At 47.5% G+C, this 19,049-nt stretch overlaps 1 protein-coding gene across 1 annotated transcript in view; it reads right to left on the bottom strand.

The window, feature by feature from the left end:
• Positions 1-1,126: 1,126 nt before the first annotated feature.
• BARX2 (BARX homeobox 2) overlaps positions 1,127-19,049 on the bottom strand; it is a 73,660-nt gene continuing 55,737 nt past the window's right edge. The window contains exons 2-4 of the mRNA XM_082684223.1: positions 16,196-16,496; positions 11,536-11,620; positions 1,127-2,132 (exon numbers count right to left, since the gene is read on the bottom strand). Coding sequence (XP_082540349.1) covers positions 1,866-2,132; positions 11,536-11,620; positions 16,196-16,496 — 653 coding nt within the window. The 3' untranslated portion in view covers positions 1,127-1,865. The remainder of the gene's footprint in view (positions 2,133-11,535; positions 11,621-16,195; positions 16,497-19,049) is intronic.

Here is a 19,049-nt window from a genome sequence, read left to right as displayed (position 1 = left end):
ACTGGCTTTCTTTTTGCTGATCTCGAGAGCAAAGGGAAAGGAGGCGCTGCCTAGCCAAGTCGAAATCGCAGTCACTCTGATTGGCGGTGTTGGGGGGGGGGGGCGGAAACCGGCGGCCTGATGGTTGAAAACAAGCAGGTCATCCCCATGTGACTTTCCAAAAAATGACATGAGTTGTTTTACAGCAGCAGGTTCTGCTCCCTAGTTGCAGCCATTACGAAAGCGGGTAGATGTTTCCTGAGCCCACAACTGGGCAGAGTTACCACGTGATCAAGAATTGCTAGTTGGGGGGCTCCTGGGTGGCTCAGTGGGTTAAGTCTTTGCCTTCGGCTCGGGTCATGATCCCAGGGTTCTGGGATCGAGTCCTGCATCGGGCTCTCTGCTTGGCGGGGAGCCTGCTTCCTCCTCTCTCTGTCTCTCTCTGACTGCTTGTGATCTCTCTGTTAAATAAATAGATAAAAATCTAAAAAAAAAAAAAAAAAAAGAATTGCTAGTCGGTGAGCTTGGCGCTCTGTCCCTCAGGCCATCTAAGGGCTCAGCACCCCCCCCCCCCCGCCGCCCCCCTCCCCCACTCCACACAACAATCAGATAAGAAAGGGTCAGAGTTTTCCTCCTTCAGTGAGTCCAGGGCCTCTCTCTTTCCTGGTCTTCCTGAAAGTGGGACATCATTTTAAATTTAAAATCGCAGAGCACCTCTAGCCAAGAAGCTCTAAATCTTCTTTTGCTAAAAGCTGCCGAGCCCATCACCCAAATGGATACTTAATAAAGATAAACAAGAAACCCATAAAAATGGTTACCTGTGCAGGATTGGGGGGAAGGGGGTACGGGAGTTGGGGGCGGGGAGAAGCAAGACTTCTTTTTGTTTGACTTTGGAAGCACGTACATTTATTATGTGCTCTTCAAGAAAGTGAAGCCGTTTTAAAAGCTGGAAGCCCACGGTGGAAAGTGGCTGACGGCAGAGCGGCTCTGGCAGAAGGCGGTGGGAGGGGTGATGGGCAGAGACCCATCTTCTATTTTATAGTGGGCAAAATGAAAGCCTGCGGAGCTGGGCTATCTCTCTGGGTCTTTCCACAAGCCGTATCCAGACAGGGCTAAATATATTCCCCAGAAGACACAAAACACCCGATCCTTTTGAAAGATTTATTTTTAATTAAAAAATAGAAGTTATCTTAACAGAATCTGCTTGGCAGCTTCGGGGAGGGCAACTCAATAAAGCGAGAAAACCAGGGCTTCTCCGCTCTTGGGTCACCTGACTTAGAATGGGTACAAAGGCACACGGGTCTTCAAACGAACCTTATTCAGAAACAACTCTAATAACTCAGAACTTGCTTCCCCCACCCTTTTTTGCCCACCCTCACCAGCCCGGCCCCACCCCCCCCACCCCCCAAAAACAACCAAAAACATTAAATTCTCTTTTAAAACGACAGAAATAAGTGCTGAGTTAGGAAGGAGGCCAGGCTTGCGGCCCGGGCTCCACCATGATCTCTCTGCTTTGATGACGGGCTGTGCAGGGGCTGGAGGGAGAGAGCCGGGGCAGCCCCCCGCCGTGCCAGCCCCGGGGTGGGTTCTGGTACCCAGCCCCGCAGCCCTCACCCCAGCAGGGGCAGGCAGTTCCAAGGCACTGTCTCCCTTCATCAAGGGCATCCCGTGGCTAAAACAGCCTTTCAGGAAGAGAAAGGCCTAAGGCAAGCAGGTCTTCATCAAATGCTTGTGATGAAAACCACTGAGACCTGTGGGGGCTGGGAGACGTGGATCTCTTCTCACCAAGTTTACCAGGCTTTGGGGAGCATATCTCTCTCTATTCTCCCTGACTTCCCTCTTTCCATTCCTCCCCATCTTCCCCTTCCCCCAATTGAGTTTTTATTTTAGCTTGATGGTGGGGGTTCCGAAGAGGCTATTGGCAACTCCTGGGGCTGGCTGGGGGGCTCTGCCACCTCTACGGAGACGTCGCATGCTTCCAATTCCTGGGGGTCACAGAGCTCTTCCTGTCCCTGGGAGGGTGCAAGGCGCTCCTGGCTCTGGGCCTGGCTGTGCATTTTCTCTTCAGCTTCAATCTCTTCTGATGTGGGGATGGAGTTCTTCTTGGGACGACCTTTGGGTTTTGTAGGTGCTTCCTGTCCACCTTTAAGAACCTTCGTGGGAGAAAAAAACCGTCATTAAATCTAATAAATAACTCCTTCCCTCCACTTTCCCACTCAAGAGGGTCTATAGGGTTCCTTCCCAGCAGCGATGGCCTGGCAAAAGGTATTTTCAACCCATCACCTGTAGAGTATAAAGACATCTTCATTCTTTTTATTATTGTCATTATTATTATTTTAGAGTGACATTTTAAAAAGGATTTTTAGAAAAAGATTTTATTTATTTATTTGACAGAGGGAGAAAGAGCACAAGTAGGCAGAGGGAAAAGGGGAAGCAGGCTCCCCATTGAGCAGGAAGCCTGATGCAAGACTCGATCCCAGGACCCTGGGATCATGATCTGAGCTGAAGGCAGTCGCTTAACCAACTGAGCCACCCAGGCACCCCTTTTAAAAAGGATTTTATTTACTTATGTGAAAGAGAGAAAGAGAGAGAGAACACGTGCTAGCAGGAATGGGTGGTTAGCAGAGGGACTCCCCACTGATCAGTGAGCCCGACATGGGGCTTGACCCCAGGACCCCAAGATCATGACCAAAGGAACACACTTAACTGACTGAGCCACCCAGGCGCCCCCAAGATATGTTCATTCTTTAAATGTTCAATGTACTTTCAGTGAGTATTGCATATTTTGGCTTTAAATAGAATGATCACAAACACATTAAATAATCCAACTTCAACAATAAGGAAAGAAATAATTAAAATATTAAAGCAGTACCTATCAAGCTGACAAGGTAAAAAGCCAATATTTATAGCAAGCAGGAAAATAAATACTCCAGTGTGGAAGTGTCATTGGTACAACCTTCTCAAAAGGGAAACTGAGAATTCAAATTAAGTCTTAAGATGTGTATACTGGGGGGGGGAGGGGGGTTAGGAGAAGGGGGGTGGGGTTATGGACATTGAGGAGGGTATGTGTTTTGGTGAGTGCTGTGAAGTGTGTAAACCTGGTGATTCACAGACCTGTACCCCTGGGGATAAAAATATATGTTTATAAAAAATAAAAAATTATATTAAAAAAAAAAAAAAAAGATGTGTATACTCGGACAAGAAATTTCACTTCTAAGTAAGTCATCAAAGACTGAGATGAAGACTGATCTGTAGAAACGTTCATCAAAAAGTTGGTTGTAACAGCAAAAATTGGGGGGGGGGATACTTTAAAGTTTAGTTATATGATTGAGTAGATAATTATAGCATATCCCAGAGAAAGAATACTTGATAAACATTACAATCATTTGTGTAGAATGTTTAATGACATGGGAAATATCATTAACGTACTTTTGTGGAAAACAGGTTATAAACCAGCATAACCCAATCTGGAGGACGGGTGACCTGTTTTCAGTGTCAGGATCATGAAGAATTTTTAATCTTTCTTTCTTTCTTTCTTTCTCTCTCTCTCTCTCTCTCTCTCTCTCTCTTTTAGTAGTCTCAATTTTTTTGGTACAATGATCATGTGTAAGTATTTCTGTAAGAAAAAATGTTACAAGAGATATACAACTGAATGGCTCAAAGATGGAATAGAGAATAATAGTAAGTTCCAGCCAGTTTCGAAAGTCGAATCACTACGGTAGTTGAATTCTTACAGCTGCTTCTTTGGGAGAGTTCCTGAAAGACTGAGCCTCAGCTTCCTAGTCTACGAAACCGAGATGTTACCACCTCCTCTCACAGGGGGATGACGAGGGTGACCAACAGATACAACGTATACAAGAGAGCAAGAACTCTTCCTGCTGCAAGAACTCTTCCTGCTCGGCAGAACCCAACTCCCCACTCTCCTCCCCTGAGGAACTCAGCTTGCAGGGTGCTCCTGTGGGGAGCCTTCCCTGACCTCCCAGGTCCACGCCAGAGGCCCTCCACCAGGGGCAAGGTGAGCTCTTCCCCTTCCTCCCTTAGAGCACTTTTCACAAACCACTGTCCCTGCACATTTACTTGCCTGCTCCTCCCACTCTGTCGCTGCAGGGAGCAGACGTTCAACAACTGCAGGGGAAGAAAGATACAGAGCAAGAAATGTAACCGCGCGCCAAATAGCCTTGGCTGATCGCAATGGACTTGCACATTTATTGTCCCAATGTGTGATGTCGAGAATACCGTAACTTACAAAGGCAGGACTTTAAAAAGATGTGTATGTTACTTAAGAATATCACAGATGGTCCCTGAGCTCTGACTTGGTGTCCTTGCAGCTTTCCTGGGCAGCTAGTGCCACGCGCTTCAGGAGGACCTGGATTAGCACGGATAATTAGGAGTGAAATGTAGTGTGCTACTTACATAACCCACTTAATCTTATCTTCTGTACTTGAACAGAGGTTCCTTGAAGGTAAATCCTGCAACTTTCCCTTGCTTCGTGCTCCAGACAAATCACTTTCAACTAATTCTACACAGTTACTAAATACTTATCAATCAATTATACCTCTTTCTTTCAAGAGAAGCACAGGACCTCTGGGTGCTGAACTGTAGGAATGAAGGCAGTAACTCAATAAGCCAGAAATAATTGCTTTAAACAGCTTTATTGAGATAAAATTCACATACCATACACTTCCTAGTGACAATTAAGTGATCTTTTGTACAGTCAGAATTGTACAACTATCACCAGAATCCAATTTTATTTTATTATTTTTTAAAGATTTTATTTATTTATTTGACAGAGAAATCACAACTAGGCAGAGAGGCAGGCAGAGAGAGAGGGAGGAGGAAGCAGTCTCCCTGCCAAGCAGAGAGCCCGATGTGGGACTTGATCCCAAGACCCTAAGATCATGACCTGAGCCGAAGGCAGAGGCTTAACCCACTGAGCCACCCAGGCACCCCAGAATCCAATTTTAAAACATTCTTAGCACCCCACAAAAGAAACCCCATACCCATTAACAGTCACCTGTATTTTGTCCCAGGCCTTGCCCCCCTGCCAACCCTAGGCAACCACTCATCTGCCTTTTGTCTCTACAGATTTGCCTGTTCTTGCTATTTCATATGAACTGAGTTACACAATATGTCATCCTTTGCCACTGGCGTCTTTTCACTCAGCATGAGATGCTTTCAAGGGTCATCCATGCTGTAGCCTAGATCAATACTTCAATTCCTTTTTATGGCCAACTAATAGCCATTGTGGGAACAAATCATATTCCATTTACCCATTCATCCCTGGAGAGACGCGGAGGTTGCTACTACCGTTTGGCTGTTGTGAACAGTGCTGCTGTGAAGAGGGTACAGAAACATCTGTTCACTTCTTTTGGGTGTATCCGTACAATTGGGATTGCTGCGTCATATAGTAACTCCGTTTTTTTGTTTTTTGTTTTTTGTACCTTCCGGACTATTTGCCAAAGCGATTGCACCATGTTCCAATCAGCAGTCTATGAGGGATCCAATTCTCCATATCCTCACCAGTACGTGATGGTATGTCTTTCTGATACCAGCCACGCCAGAGGGAAGGCCGTGGTACCCCATGCTTGTGAGTTACATTTCCCTGAGAACTGATGAAGAGGAGCATCTTTTCCTGTGCTTATGGGCCAGCCATATGTTTTCTTGAGACAGAGGTCTATTCAAATCCTTCACCCAAGTGAAATTTGGTCACCTTATCATTATTGAGGTGTAAGGGTTCTTTTTTTTTTTTTTAAGATTTTATTTATTTATTTGACAGAGATCACAAGCATGTGGAGAGGCAGGCAGAGAGAAAGGAAGCAGGGCCCTTGCTGAGCAGAGAGCCTGACTCGGGGCTCGATCCTAGGACTCTGGGATCATGAACAGAGGCAAAGGCAGAGGCTTTAACCCACTGAGCCACCCACGCACCCCGAGGTATAAGGGTTTTTTATACACATTCAGGATACAAGTCCATCATCAGATACAAGATTTGCAAAGACGCTCTCCCGTTCTGTGTGTTGTCTCTTCCCTCTCTTGGCGATGTCCTTCACAGCATACAGGCTTTTAGTTCTGATGAAGTCTGATTTATTTTCTCTTTCGTTGCTTGGGCTTTGGTGTGCTCAGGCGATTTTGCCAAATCCAAGGCAGTGAATATTTACTCTTAAATTTTCTTTTTTCAACACTCCTCTGGCTATTCGAGGTCTTTTCTGGTTCCATAAAACAATATGGAGCACTTCACGAATTAGCGTGTCATCCTTACGCAGGGGCCATGCTAATCTCTGTATCGTTCCAATTTTACTATGTGCGGCAGAAGCGAGCACTACTCTTAAATTTTCTTCTAAGAGTTTTACAGTTTTAGTTTTTACCTTTAGGTCTATAGTTCACTTTGAGTTGTTTTTTGTATGAGGTGGGAGGAAACCCAGAGGCTCTCAATGAACACCTCTTTTTAGCTGGGGATCTGCTCAGCCACTGCACTTTCCACGTGAACAGCAAACACACAAATAGGAAGGGGACCTCTAACAAGGTAGAGACGCTGACAGAATGCACCTCTGGGGAGAAGGCGTCCCTATATTCCTTTTCACATAAGTCAGCATCTGATTTTTATTTCAGTCTGAGTGCAGGCTGTTGAAAGTGCCCAGATGTGCCAAGATGGAATTTATGTGTTGAAAGCAGCTCCACTTGGTATGAAAGAGGTTATACAAAATTAAGTTGCCCCATATAGTAATCAAGTTATAAAAGGGCAGGTCTAAGGAAGCTACCTAATTGGCAAAAGAAAGTCCAGCCCAGCAATTAGAGAACACCACCCACACAGCTTGGATAGACCCCACCTGGCTGTTTTCCTACTGCACAGAGGGAAAAAAAAAATCAAAACAATCAAGCCATTTTCTAAATGGGATAAAACATTCCAGCGCAAGCAATAATTAGGAGATAACTACCCTCTTGGCTGCTTCCCGCACTTGACCTCTGGCCCCTTGCCTCCTAGCACACCTGAGACAAGCAATTATCTCATAACCGTCCCATGCCAGGAGCCGTGCGTTCTCATGCACCCCGTGGCCCTCCTCCCTGGGGTCCCTTCTGCCCAATTATTCCTAAAGACAGTTTAGTCCCCTTGGTCGGGGGAGTCCAGACAACACACCACACCTGAGGCCACATGCCCCTTTGAGAAACGGCTAGACACCATCTACTTCCATTAGTCGTGTTTGCTGCTAGCTGCAGCTCCCCTCACCCCTCAAAACCCTTCAACGAGATATTCAAATATGCTGTGGCTGAAGATGTCAGGACAGGCCTGTTTCCTTTCCAAGGCACTGGGGTGGGAGACACGCAGTTAGATGGCAGAGCACGGACTGTGAGCGCAGGGAGGGGCCCTCTACCTCCCCCATTACTCAAGACAGGAAACTGAGCAGGCACAGGTAATCTGCCTTGGGCCAAGAGCAAGCCAAGGGCAGGGCTGGGATTTGAACACACAGCCCTGCCCACTTGACTCTAACGCTCTTACCAATATCTCATTGTGCATAATGAGCGAGCGATGTGTCAAATGTGCCTCTGTGATTTCTGATTCTAACAGCGCTCTGCAGTTCCCCAGTCTCCCGGCAGACCCTGGGTCACGGGCGCCTTTCCCAGGGGTGCTTTCTGCACCTTTTTCTGTCTTCATCTGCAGCTCTCTGGAGCAGGGAGAGTCGGATCAACTGATGACTATTTCCATGAAGCTGAGAAGTTGGGATTCCCTAGCACAAATCTTTTTCCTGCACCCTGCTCGACAGCCTTTCCCTGCCGGAAGACGCCATGCTCCACATGCTAGAGCACTGAGCCGGAGCAGGCCCGGCGAGAAAGGACAGCCAGGATGGTTCTCATCCAGAAGACAGTTTTGGGGCCCCAGAAACCTGTAGAATTCAGTTTCTGCTTATATGTTCTTTGGCCTCCCAAACTGGATTCTCTGAAGATGTGAATTACATGGCTAAGTAAATAATAATAATAATAATAATAAAGGAAGAGGAGGAAGAGGAGGATGGTGGTTAATACTTCTCAGCTGCGCTCTATGCAGGAAGCACTGCTCATTTAGCACCACAGCCCTATAAGGTATTTATGTATGAGGCATTTTATTAACGGGAAGACAGGACCCCAGAGGTTAAGTAACCTGCTCAAGATCACATAGAGAATAGCCATTTCATGGAATTGTTGACTATCTGGAGATCTGCGGTGCCCCAAGATGAGGACAGCGCCTGCTCTGTGGCCCACCCAATCCTGTGACCAGGGCAGGAGGCTGGTGTCTATTCGGATCCTCTCACTGAACTGGGTTTTAGAGCTGAGAGAGATCCCTGAATGATAAGGCACTTTTGGCCCATTGCAAAACTCTGGGTCCTCCTGGAACTCAAGCCAAACAGAAATGGAATAGAGGGTGAGCGTCCCATCTCGTGTGCAAGATGAAATTTACCCAACCCGCTAGAAGTTACCAATGCTGACCGGTAGGAACTAGTCCGAGATGCTATCTGGCCTCTGGCAGCGCTCTCCTTGGCCGCCCTGTGAGTAACTCTTGAGAACCAAGTGCTAATCTTTTTCCAGTTCCAATTAGGTGACTAGCCTTGAGACATCTTTATTACCCAATTAGCTTTTTCTTTTCCTCCCAGTACTTGAAGAGATAGCCTTGAAAGAGTTCTACCAGGAAAACATATGAGGCAATCTGGATCCCAACAATGCCTCGCTGTTGAGGGGGAGTCAGAACTCAGACCCGCAATGGAACTACCACCCTCCCATTTGTAGTTCTGGCCTTTCTGAAGCCGTTCAAAGAGGCCCGGGTGTTCTGGCTCCTTCCTTGTGACTGTGACACCCTCCCCACCTTTGCCTGGCCCTCTTCTATTTGTCTGCTGAAACCATTTTAGACACCTCTTCCCTGATGCCCTCCCTTTCTCTATCCTGATTCCAAACCCAGTAAAGTCCACTGTGGTCCCGATCCTTCTGAATAATTACTAGTTTCACAGGTCGGTCACCACCCACCTGACGGGGTACTCTTTTCTCATTTTATTTTGGAATGGACATGTTCGTGACTTATCTTGGCATCTCCGTTGCCCCGGTGCTCCATTCCTACGCTCAACATTTAACTGCTAGAGCGGACACAGCGCTTGGCACTCCCGCCTCTCCTGAAGGGACCTGGATTCGGCTGGCCCGTGGAATGCTCTCTGAGGTTAAATCTGCTGAGTGACTTCCATTTTGCTTTTGGTGATGGGGCTGACCCTCACTAACCAGCTCGCACTTGTGCTGGCAGCCCAGTAGCTGGTGAACAACAGGTGACGTCAGAGGCAAAGGCACACGCTCGTCCCATGGGCAGCGGGCGGAGCTGGCAGGGATGGCAGGCTGTCAATTCCTTAACTGTCTGACTCATGAAGAGATCGCTGATAACTGATTTCAACAATGCCTCTGCCACTCGGGAGACATTGATTTCGATGATGATGATTGACGAGGAAGGAGGTGGGTGGCGGACTTGCCCGAAATCAGCCGGGGAGGGACAGGCATGGGAACTCGGCCCAGAGTTTCTAACTCCCAGATCTGGTTCTTTCCGAGATCAGTTCCCCGGGAGGTTACCGTATTATTTTCTTCTTTCTTTCTTTTTTTTTCCCTCCTAGATTTTATTTATTTATTTGTCAGAGAGAGGGAGAGAGAGCAAGAGTATACACGTGCAAGTGCGCACACAAGCAGGCAGAGAGGCAGGCAGAAGAGAAGCAGGCTCCCCGCTGAGAAAAGAGCCCCATGCGGGGCTCAACCCCAGGACCCCAAGATCACAACCTTAGCAGAAGGCAAACGCTTGACCCACTGAGTCACCCAGGTGCCCCTCAGCCATCAACTTCATGTACCGTAGCATTCTGGAGGTTTTGGAACGGCATATTTCACCAGATCCCATTTATCCTTCAACTTTTCCTTACACCCTTCTCAAATACCCAACCCCTGAACACTTCTGCTTCATATACCTACAAGAATTGTAATTCCCCATCACATGCTCCCTGGCTGCTTTCTGGACCTTGACTCTCCAATGGGGTCACAAATGCCATGAAGGCAGGCTTACATCTTATTTCATGACTTCCTATCGTGCCTAGGATAAGGCACGGTTCACGAGAGATGTGAAGACACACGAGTGGAGTCATTCAGGGTATGTGTGTTTGTACTGACATCTTGGCCTCTCTTTGCAAGCTCTCCGGGAGCCGTGCCGCCTCCCCCTGAACATCCTCCCCTGGCAGGCTCAGGTCCCCCCAGAGGAAATGATGAGATTTGCCCAGGAATGCCCTTCCAGGAATATAATAAATGCTACCTGGCTGGCTTTTTTTCCTGTTAAGAATTAATTTACAATGTATTTCTTTTTCTCAGATGACAGCAAGGACTAATGTTTTCAGAAAAAAATTATTGGACAAAAGCACAAAATTGAGAAAATGTCTCTGTATCTAGTAGCTATTAAAAATATCTATTGACTCACCTGTTTTCCTGAAAACTAGGGGTCAGAGAAGGACCTCAGTTTTAGTAACTGTAAAAAAAACCCATCATATTCTAGCTCTTGAACACCAGGAAAGATGGCTTGTGGCCAGATGGGTTAGTAAATTAGAGTGTCGTCCAAGCAGGTCTGGACTACCTGGTTTGCACCAGAGGAGAAACGGCCAGAAAATTTCAGTGAGGGTGTGAGGAAGGCCCAGGTCACAGGCCATGGTTGTACCTGGTTTCTCCAGAAAACAGGCTGCTGCCCACCCTCTCGTCCCAGCTCACCTATTGTCTCTGGGCTTTGACCTTTTCCCTTGTGGTTTACAGAACTGGCAATGAAACATGCAACCACTTTGGAAAATCCAGATTTAACAGATTTTTCATAGTTGCTCTTTTTTAAGAAAAAGTGAACTATGATGAAGCTGAATCCTTCAAAATATGGAGATGTCTATTTGGTGTTTTTGTTTGTTTGTTTTTTAGCAAGGGGTGTTTATGCTAATAGGTCCATTTAGAAACCAAAGATGGACTGCAAGGTAATAAAACAACGTTAGGGAAACCACCAGGGGAACCTGGGAGCTTGCGATCACATGAATCCCCCAGCCCTGTCACAGACCTCTGCACTCAGGACGCGGGGAGAACCTCGACTTCTGCATTTGTACCTGCAATCCAGGTTCCTCTGATCCCCACTAAAGCCTGACAATGCCTACATTCTAGCCCATGTAGCCCAGGAACAAATGTGCCCTATATGTCATCATAAACAAAGAGTCCTGACTTCTAATCTTAGCTCCTGGTGGGAGGGGGAAGGAAGTTCTTAGAAAAGGCCAGCAGGTGGGGTGAAAACTAGCAACTGAGAAGCTTGTGAGCTTTCTTTTATTTCTAAGGAAACTGTGGAAAAGAATATCCTTCTGGTCAGGAAATCCAGGTCAGGAGGAATGGCTTATCTGACCATGCCAATGGCCTCCCTCCCAGCCAGCATCATAAAAGGCCTTCCACTCTCCGACACCCAGACCACCAGTGGTCCCTCCTGTCTTCTTCCCAGCCCTGTGGTAAGAATTTTCCCCATCATGGTGGGCACGCGGTGAGATTCCCTCTCTTCCTTACCATTTTCTTCCACTTCATTCTGCGGTTCTGATACCAAGTCTTCACCTGCAGTTGAGTGAGTCCCAGAGACTGGGCCAAGTCCAACCTGGAAGGCACGAGATGCAAAGGAAGGATGAGGAAGGAGGAAAGGGGCAGAAGGGATGGGGTCCCGCAGACTAGCTCCAGGCACTGATATCAGAGTGCGGACGTCCCCCATTGAAGCAGTTCTTCCCCAAAGAGCTTTACTTTCCTTCCAAGTATCTCATGGATGAAACTCTGGGAACCTGAGAAATGGATGCCTACAACCCAAGGGCACCTGGGGCCATCATCCTGGAAACATCCACTGTCTGCTCTGGACCCGAAAAGGATTTCTCAGCCTTGATTATAAAGTTCTCTTTCTGACCTGACAGAGTCTTTATGTGGATCCCATATAAAATGAGGACGCTGTCCCCAAATCCAAACTGGAAAGGAAAAGTAAAGACCCGTCATCCTTGTCAAAATCCTCATCAATCCAGATGCAGCACAAGCCCTCCTCCTGCAAGGGGGGCCTTCCCACCCCCACGACACCTCCCACAGCTTTTGCCCTCTGGACCTTCCCACCAGTCAGCTATCACCTGGGGGGCTCCACGTTGTCAAGGGTTCCCTGTTTCCCACAAGTACTTTCTGCCTCCCCGATTTAAAAAGAGGCAAGGGCCTCTTTTCTGTCCACAGATGTGCCTATCAGGTTCTCAGTCCAGACCAAGGGCTCAAAAATACTTCCTGATAGACAGATTCATTCATCGTAACTGCCCTGAACTGTTAAAATTTCGGTTCCAGAAGAAACATTCAATCTGTAACCCCTCCTGCTTCCCATTCGATCGATAACCGTGGTTCTGCATTTCTCTGTAGCCTTCTGTGAAGCCCTGAAGGTAAAGACATTCCTGGGAAGTGTGAAGTTCGGAGCTATTTCCAAAGATCCAGCAACCCTTTCCAGGGAACCGCGGTGGGATCCCAGCCTCTAGCTCAGACCCCAACAACCCATGCTGTCTTATTTATTCCTTTCTACGATGCTATGAAGTAGTTATAATTATTCCCATTTTACGGATGAGAGATCTGAAATTTGGAAAGATTAGAATCTCTCGGTAACCACGGTCAAATCCTGTCTGCTGCCTGTTTTTGTAAATCAAGTTTTTATTGGCATATGGACACCCATTTGTCTGCCTACGTCCATGGCTGCTTTCCTGGTCCAGGCTTGGAGGCGAGCCGCTGTGACAGAGACTGAAATGACTTTCTTTCTGGTCCCATACAAGAAAAATTTTGCTAGCCCCGGGCGATGATCCTAGAGTGAGAGGTGCAGCTAGGACGTGAACCTACTTACGTCTGGCTTGTCTGCCTCCTCCTGTATGGGGCTCCCCTCCACCCACCATATTTTTACACAAGTTCGATTTGTCCAAGGGAAGCTCCTGCTCAAAGCTTTTGAAGAGAAAATGCAAACAACCCAACTGGAGTATATCAAATGCGAAAGAGAGCCAGGCTTCCAAACTCAATCCTCAAGACTACAACTATGGACCAATGTTGAAAAAAACCCCAGGTCTACTACCTGAGCACCAACAGGAAGGACCCCTCCTTGAGCCAACATGAGCAGTCTCCCTGTGACCTCTAGAGTGACAGCCTGGGCCAAGCACCCTTGCTATAGGGAGCGATGGTCACTACTTTCAAAGTCCAAGGTTTCTGAAGATTACAGTCTGTGGCTCTGAGGTTCCTCCTGTTACACAAACCTTCCCACCCACAAGCCTGAGCCATGGGAATGCCCAAGAATGTGTTCTTGGCCACACTTTCTTTCCCCAACGTCTGACCGTGAGCAAGACCAGCAGGTATTGGCAATGAAGGTTCCAGGTGCCACTTGCTGCACTGCAGCTTCCCAGCTCCCCTGCTCTGACCAGAGGGCACGATTGCAATCTCCAATAATAAAAACAGTCTTCCTTCCCCCAAAACCTCAGAACCTGTCTCACATTGGCAATTCACATATCTCCAGTTGTCCCAGGGAAAGGCGACTGGAAGCTAATAGTTTTATTGAAAGTGATTAACAGACTGAAGCTAGTAAATTCCCCGCGCTGAGAGCACTCAGCCCTCCCCATTAATGAAGCATTGCTTCCCAAGCAGCCGTTCATTAGGAACCAAAACTCCAGGGGGCTGTCCCACAGGCTTCTGGTCTCCCAGGCTCCCACCGCGCCTGGCAGCCCAGTTCACCTGAGGCCATCAGGTGCATGAGTCAATGGCAGGCTCAGTTCACGGCTCTACATTAGCAAGTGGTGTTAGCTCACTTGGGAAAAATGCACCCCTGACTCACTCTGGCTACAGAAAGGCGCTTCACTGTCATCGGCTTTCTCTCATTACCTGCCACCGTTACAAATTCTCACTTCCCTGCGTATTCGCTTAAATGGGGTCACCTAGGAAACTGGAGAAACAAACAAAAGGGAAGAGGGAGAAAGCTGTGGGAGGAGGGAGTGCTCATGGCCCTGGTCACGTAGGGAGGTGAGGAACACGGGAGAGGGCGGGTGAAGGCGGCAGCTCCCATGCCAGCCAGATGGTGTCCTTCTCCCCAGGCAAGTGAATCAGTCCTGCGTAGGTCACCTGAGAGGTGCCTGGGCAGGTATCAGGAAGTCCCAGGAGCTTGATGAGGAACGAACAGTTCTGTTAAAACGTTCTCTGACTTCCAGAAAATAAGCCTAACATTTTACCCATGCTTGTTGAAGCCCTTTGGGTGTTACTACCATACAAGTCATAAACAATGGTGCCCACCTCCACTGGATGCCCAGCTCCCCGAGGCCCTCCTTTACCTTCTGGGGCCACCAAAACACCTGCTGATAACTGGGCATCCCTTTTGTCACTCCCCGATTCACAGCCGCGTCTCCACTGTCTGGCCAAAGCCTCCTTCAGAGGCTCACGTCCCAACAGGACTCCCACTTTCCCCCACCAAACCCTCTTTGTCCTCTGCCTTGCAACTTCGGTTGTGGTATCCGTCTATGCAGTGACCCAAACCAGGAGGCACAGGCTTCCCAGCTCTCTCTTCCCTTCCTCACGCCGGTGTCAAGCCTGTCCATGCCACCCTCAAAACTGTTCTTCAATCTATTCCCTTTCCTCGGTGTCCACTGTCACCACCTTAATTCAGGTCTTCAGGGACTATCCCTGGGTTTCCTCCCACTCCCCTGCTCCATCGCTTCCATCTCAGATCGGACACCGAGGGTGCCACCAGGGCGAGGAGTCTAAAAGGTAAATCTAGCCACATCCCTCCCCACTCTTAGAGGCTGCCAATGAAAATGAAGTCAGCATTCTTTGGCCAGACACATGAGCCTTCCACCTCCGGCCTCCTCCCCTGCTGCACTCCCATTTGCACTGTTGGGAACCTGCAGTTCCCTCAGCGTGCCCAGTGAGCTGTACCTCAGTGCCCCTGTGGGCCATTCCCTCTGGGACATAAGAGTCAAAGCTCTTCGGAAATGTTGCCTCCTCTGAGATGCCTTCCTGAACCCCATCTCACACATACTCAACAATGTCTCTGGGCTCCTCCAGCCCTTGGTAACCAGGACCCGTGCCTTGGGTTGTGGGTACTTGCTGTCCTGCCTTCCCCTAGCATCTCCTGCACAGCAGAACTCTTTGCTCCTACTTTCTGGATGCACAGGCTTGGACACCATGCCCGGCCCCCAGCAAACGCCCAGCACCCAGCTGATAAGGGCTTGATTAAGTGAAATCAGTAGCCAAATGCTCTTTAGTGAGGGATTTGTACACCCCTTTTTCACTTAAATTTGCGTCAAACAGCTACTAACTAGCTTAAGAGATGCATGAAAGTTTCTTTCCCTTTCTCTTTAATAGGACTGGGATCAAACCTAATACAGACAAGACAAGGAAATGAGCAAAAAGAACAGAAAAAGGACCTGGAAAATCCTCCTAGTAAACAGGATCACATATTAGCTCAGCCCTCTCCAAAGCCCCAGAGTGAGTTTGAAAGAATAAGTTAAGACATACATTCTTGCATATTCTGCAGTTAAGATACTAAAATTAAAGAAAGGAGGTGAGATATGAAGGTCTTTGAGTAAATCAGGGGTCACAGTCCCCTCACCTGGATTTCAAAAGGGTTTAAAGAAAGAGCCCACATCTGGGTCCTGCTCTTCTCTTAGCCAAGTGGTTCTGACTTAATATCCATTAAATCTACCCCAACATCTAGCAGCTCCTGAACCAAACCCATCCAGGCCTTCCCAGTCAAGGGCCAGGCCTGCATCCTGAGTCAGCTGGGGAATTGCAGAAGCCCGAGAAGGTCCCGGGTCCCCATCCCACAGCTAACCCGTCACTGTGGCTAAGCCTACATGTAAGTGGCTTTAAAAACCAAACCTGTTTGCTAGCTCAGAGCCTGGGCAACCTATTCACTAAACTTGACTTTGATTCTCACACTGGAGTAGTTAAGTTAAATATGGGGATACAGCTGGGGCTTAAGGAAGATGAGCACCAGTGGGCTGGGTGCTGGCGAACAGGCTGTGACATGCACCAAGGGTGAGACTCCTGCCATCGTGTAGAACCTCTCTCTAAAACGGTCCTTGCCCCTCTCTCTAAATGAGTCCCTGTGGCTCTCCATCCTGGCCCGAGAGCAAAAGGTGTCACCCCTTCCCGAAGGCCTTCCCTGTGGACAGTCTCTTCCCCGGGTTCTCACCTGTCCGGGGTGGACAAGTACTTCTGCTTCTGGAACTTCTTCTCCAGGCCCATGAGCTGCAGCTCGGTGAAGATGGTACGGCTCCGGCGGGGCTTCTTCTGCCTCGGCGTGGGCTGCTCTGTTTCCGACTCGCTACTGCCAAGAGCCTCACCCCCTGGGGCCTCGTTGGACGGGGCCTCGGAGACCGGGTGGCAGGACAAGGCCTGGGCAGCTCCCGGGGGGGCGGGGACCAGGTGGGAGATGACCGCGGGCTGCCGGGTGATCACTGAGAGGAGAGGGTATGCCCGAAGGGAAGCGGGGCCTGGAAGACAAACAGGGCACCAGGTCATGAAAGGAGCCGGAGTGGAAGAGAGCCAGGGCCCCTCAGAGGACCACTCGCCCACTTTCGTCTGACGGGTGGGGCCTCCTGATCATAAGGAGGTAGAATGGAAGAAAGGGAAGAGGACCTAGAACCGCTTGGGGGGAGGCAGGTGAGCGTTGCTCAGTCTGGGGTGTGAGAACATTCAAGTTCCTCGCGGCTAAGAGGAAATTCCCACAATTCGTCTGGTTTTGAGCAGGCATGTCCCCGCCTCCTCTCCTTGAAACCCCTAAATTCTGGTTTCAGAGATATGGGTCAATGGTCTGAGCAGATGAAATAAAAAAGCTCAAAAAGTTATCAGAAAAAGATACAAACATGTAAGGAAGGATACAGAATAGCTTTGTAATATACAAACTGCCTGAAAACCCCCTGGGTGTTTATAAAAATACATAGTCGAAACTATGAATGAATTCCTCCTGAGAGGTCTCTAGACATTGAATCATGACATTTTTCAGAGCTGGAAGGAAGCTTAAAGGTGATTTAATTCAACTTTTTCATTTCAGAGACAAGACTGAGTGAAAGGCTAAGTGACTTGCCCAAGATCACAGAGCCAGGAGCAAGAAAATCCAGCAGTCAAACCACGTTCTTCTGGCTTACTGTCCAGAGGTCTTATCACATCAGGAATCACAGGGATACACCAATCACCAGAGGGGAGGTGCAAACAGAAACAGACTTTAACTCACATGAAAACTTAGATCCATTCTGACCTGCTGCCTCCAGCACTGTGTGAAGGAGAACTGTCGGGTTGGGTGAGGGCTTGGTTGAGGAAAGAGAGCTGGGGTTGAGCAGCCGACATCTGCTGTGGGCATTTGCGGGGGTGTATGGTGGCATGGAGGCCAGTTATGTGCCACTCCTGCCTTAGGAATTTCTAGGCAGAAGTACCATTCCACCAAGAATCTGTTATGTCTTTAAAGTTCAAGTACAAGAGCTCTTCTTTTTCATTATTCGATAGGATTGTGCTTAAAACATGCTAAGTCATTTTATCTTACTGGGCCTCAGTCTTGCCATCCAAATAGCGAGTAAAAGCGAGTAATTTAAGGAATTCTTCAAGCCCTAATATCCTGATGCCATAAAAGTGCCTCTCATCCCAAGCCCATCTTGACACCTGATAAAAGATAGAGAAGACTCAGGGGTTGCCATTTGGGACTCATCCCAGCCAGGCAGCTCACTAACAGGGCAAAGGCAAGCCTGTGAGCTAACCAACGATCCCACTAGCTCTGGATTAAAACCAACCCAAGTCACAGAAACACCCGGTGCTACTTGGGCTGTACTTCCCTCCCCTGGGTTGGCATCTGTCTTCGTCGTCATGCCTGTGCTTCTGTTTCGGGCCCCAGTCATAGTTATTAAAATAGATAACTTCTCTTGTTCTTTGAGTCTTTCTCTTAAGGCCCAGTACAAACCACAGACTTGTTAAATAGTAAATCACCAATGGCTATGTCTTCCATTAACTCTCCAGCCAATGCCAACATTTGAGGTTGTGTGTTGTGGATTCTTTCTCAGGGGGAAAAAATCATCCAGGAATGAGTTACAGCAAGAAAATGAGGATCCCTGGGTCTGTGGTTTTGGATCTCCCAGGACACATTATGAAATATGTCTTCTCGTGAAAACAGTATCTGAAAGTTTCTTTATAGGTACAACATAGTTCTCATCTTGAATCACTTTATTCCTTTAATTATGACATTTCTTTTTAAAAGGAACTATCTTTATGAAACAGGCTAACTTAGAATCCAGAAGCTTAGTCGCTTACCAGTGTAGGAAGTGGCTGGTTATCTACCGGCCTGTAAGATTTTCAATCACCAGAGTTTAGGCTTTCTCTTTTGTAAGAGAGTAAAACTTTTTTCCCCCAACATTAAAAAATATTTGGGATGTGGGGTAATACCTGGTGTTGGCCAGGATATGGGGAAATGGGCCCTCATATATTGTTGGCGAGATTGTAAACCAGTATAGTGTTTTAGAAAGACAAACTAAGCAATACCTCTCAAGTACTGATCCAGGCGGTTCTATAATTTGAGACCAATTTTCCCATATGCACAAAGATTTAGGGACAAGCATATTCACTGCAGCCTTGATTATAATAAGGAAACAGGGAAAACAACCCACATATCAACAGGAAAATGATTAAATAAATTATATATCTATAGTATGAACTACAATGTAAGCACTAAAAAGACCTATATAAATACATAGATTACATGAAAAAATAAACTAAAATGGAAAAAAAATTCTAAAGTAAATTACTGAGCGAAAATAAAGGTATGGAACAGTTTGCATTTCATTAAAAAAAAAAAAAGCCTGGATGTGTGTCTGCATTCATAAATGCATTGTTTTTAAACCCAGGAAGTTACTCACCAAGCTATTAACAGTGATTAGCTCCAGAGAAGGCGTGGGAGTGAAGCAGGGCGAAAAGTACTGTACATGTATGACTCTAATCCTGTATTTAATCCTGCCATAAATGTTTACTGAGCATCTACTATGGGCTGTACTCTGTTCTAGAAG

Source organism: Mustela nivalis (assembly GCF_964662115.1).
Source record: "Mustela nivalis genome assembly, chromosome: 9".
In the NCBI taxonomy this organism is placed as follows: Eukaryota; Metazoa; Chordata; class Mammalia; order Carnivora; family Mustelidae; genus Mustela; species Mustela nivalis.
The sequence above is the reverse complement of the archived record's forward strand: the minus strand, read 5'-3'. Positions and strand labels throughout refer to the sequence as shown.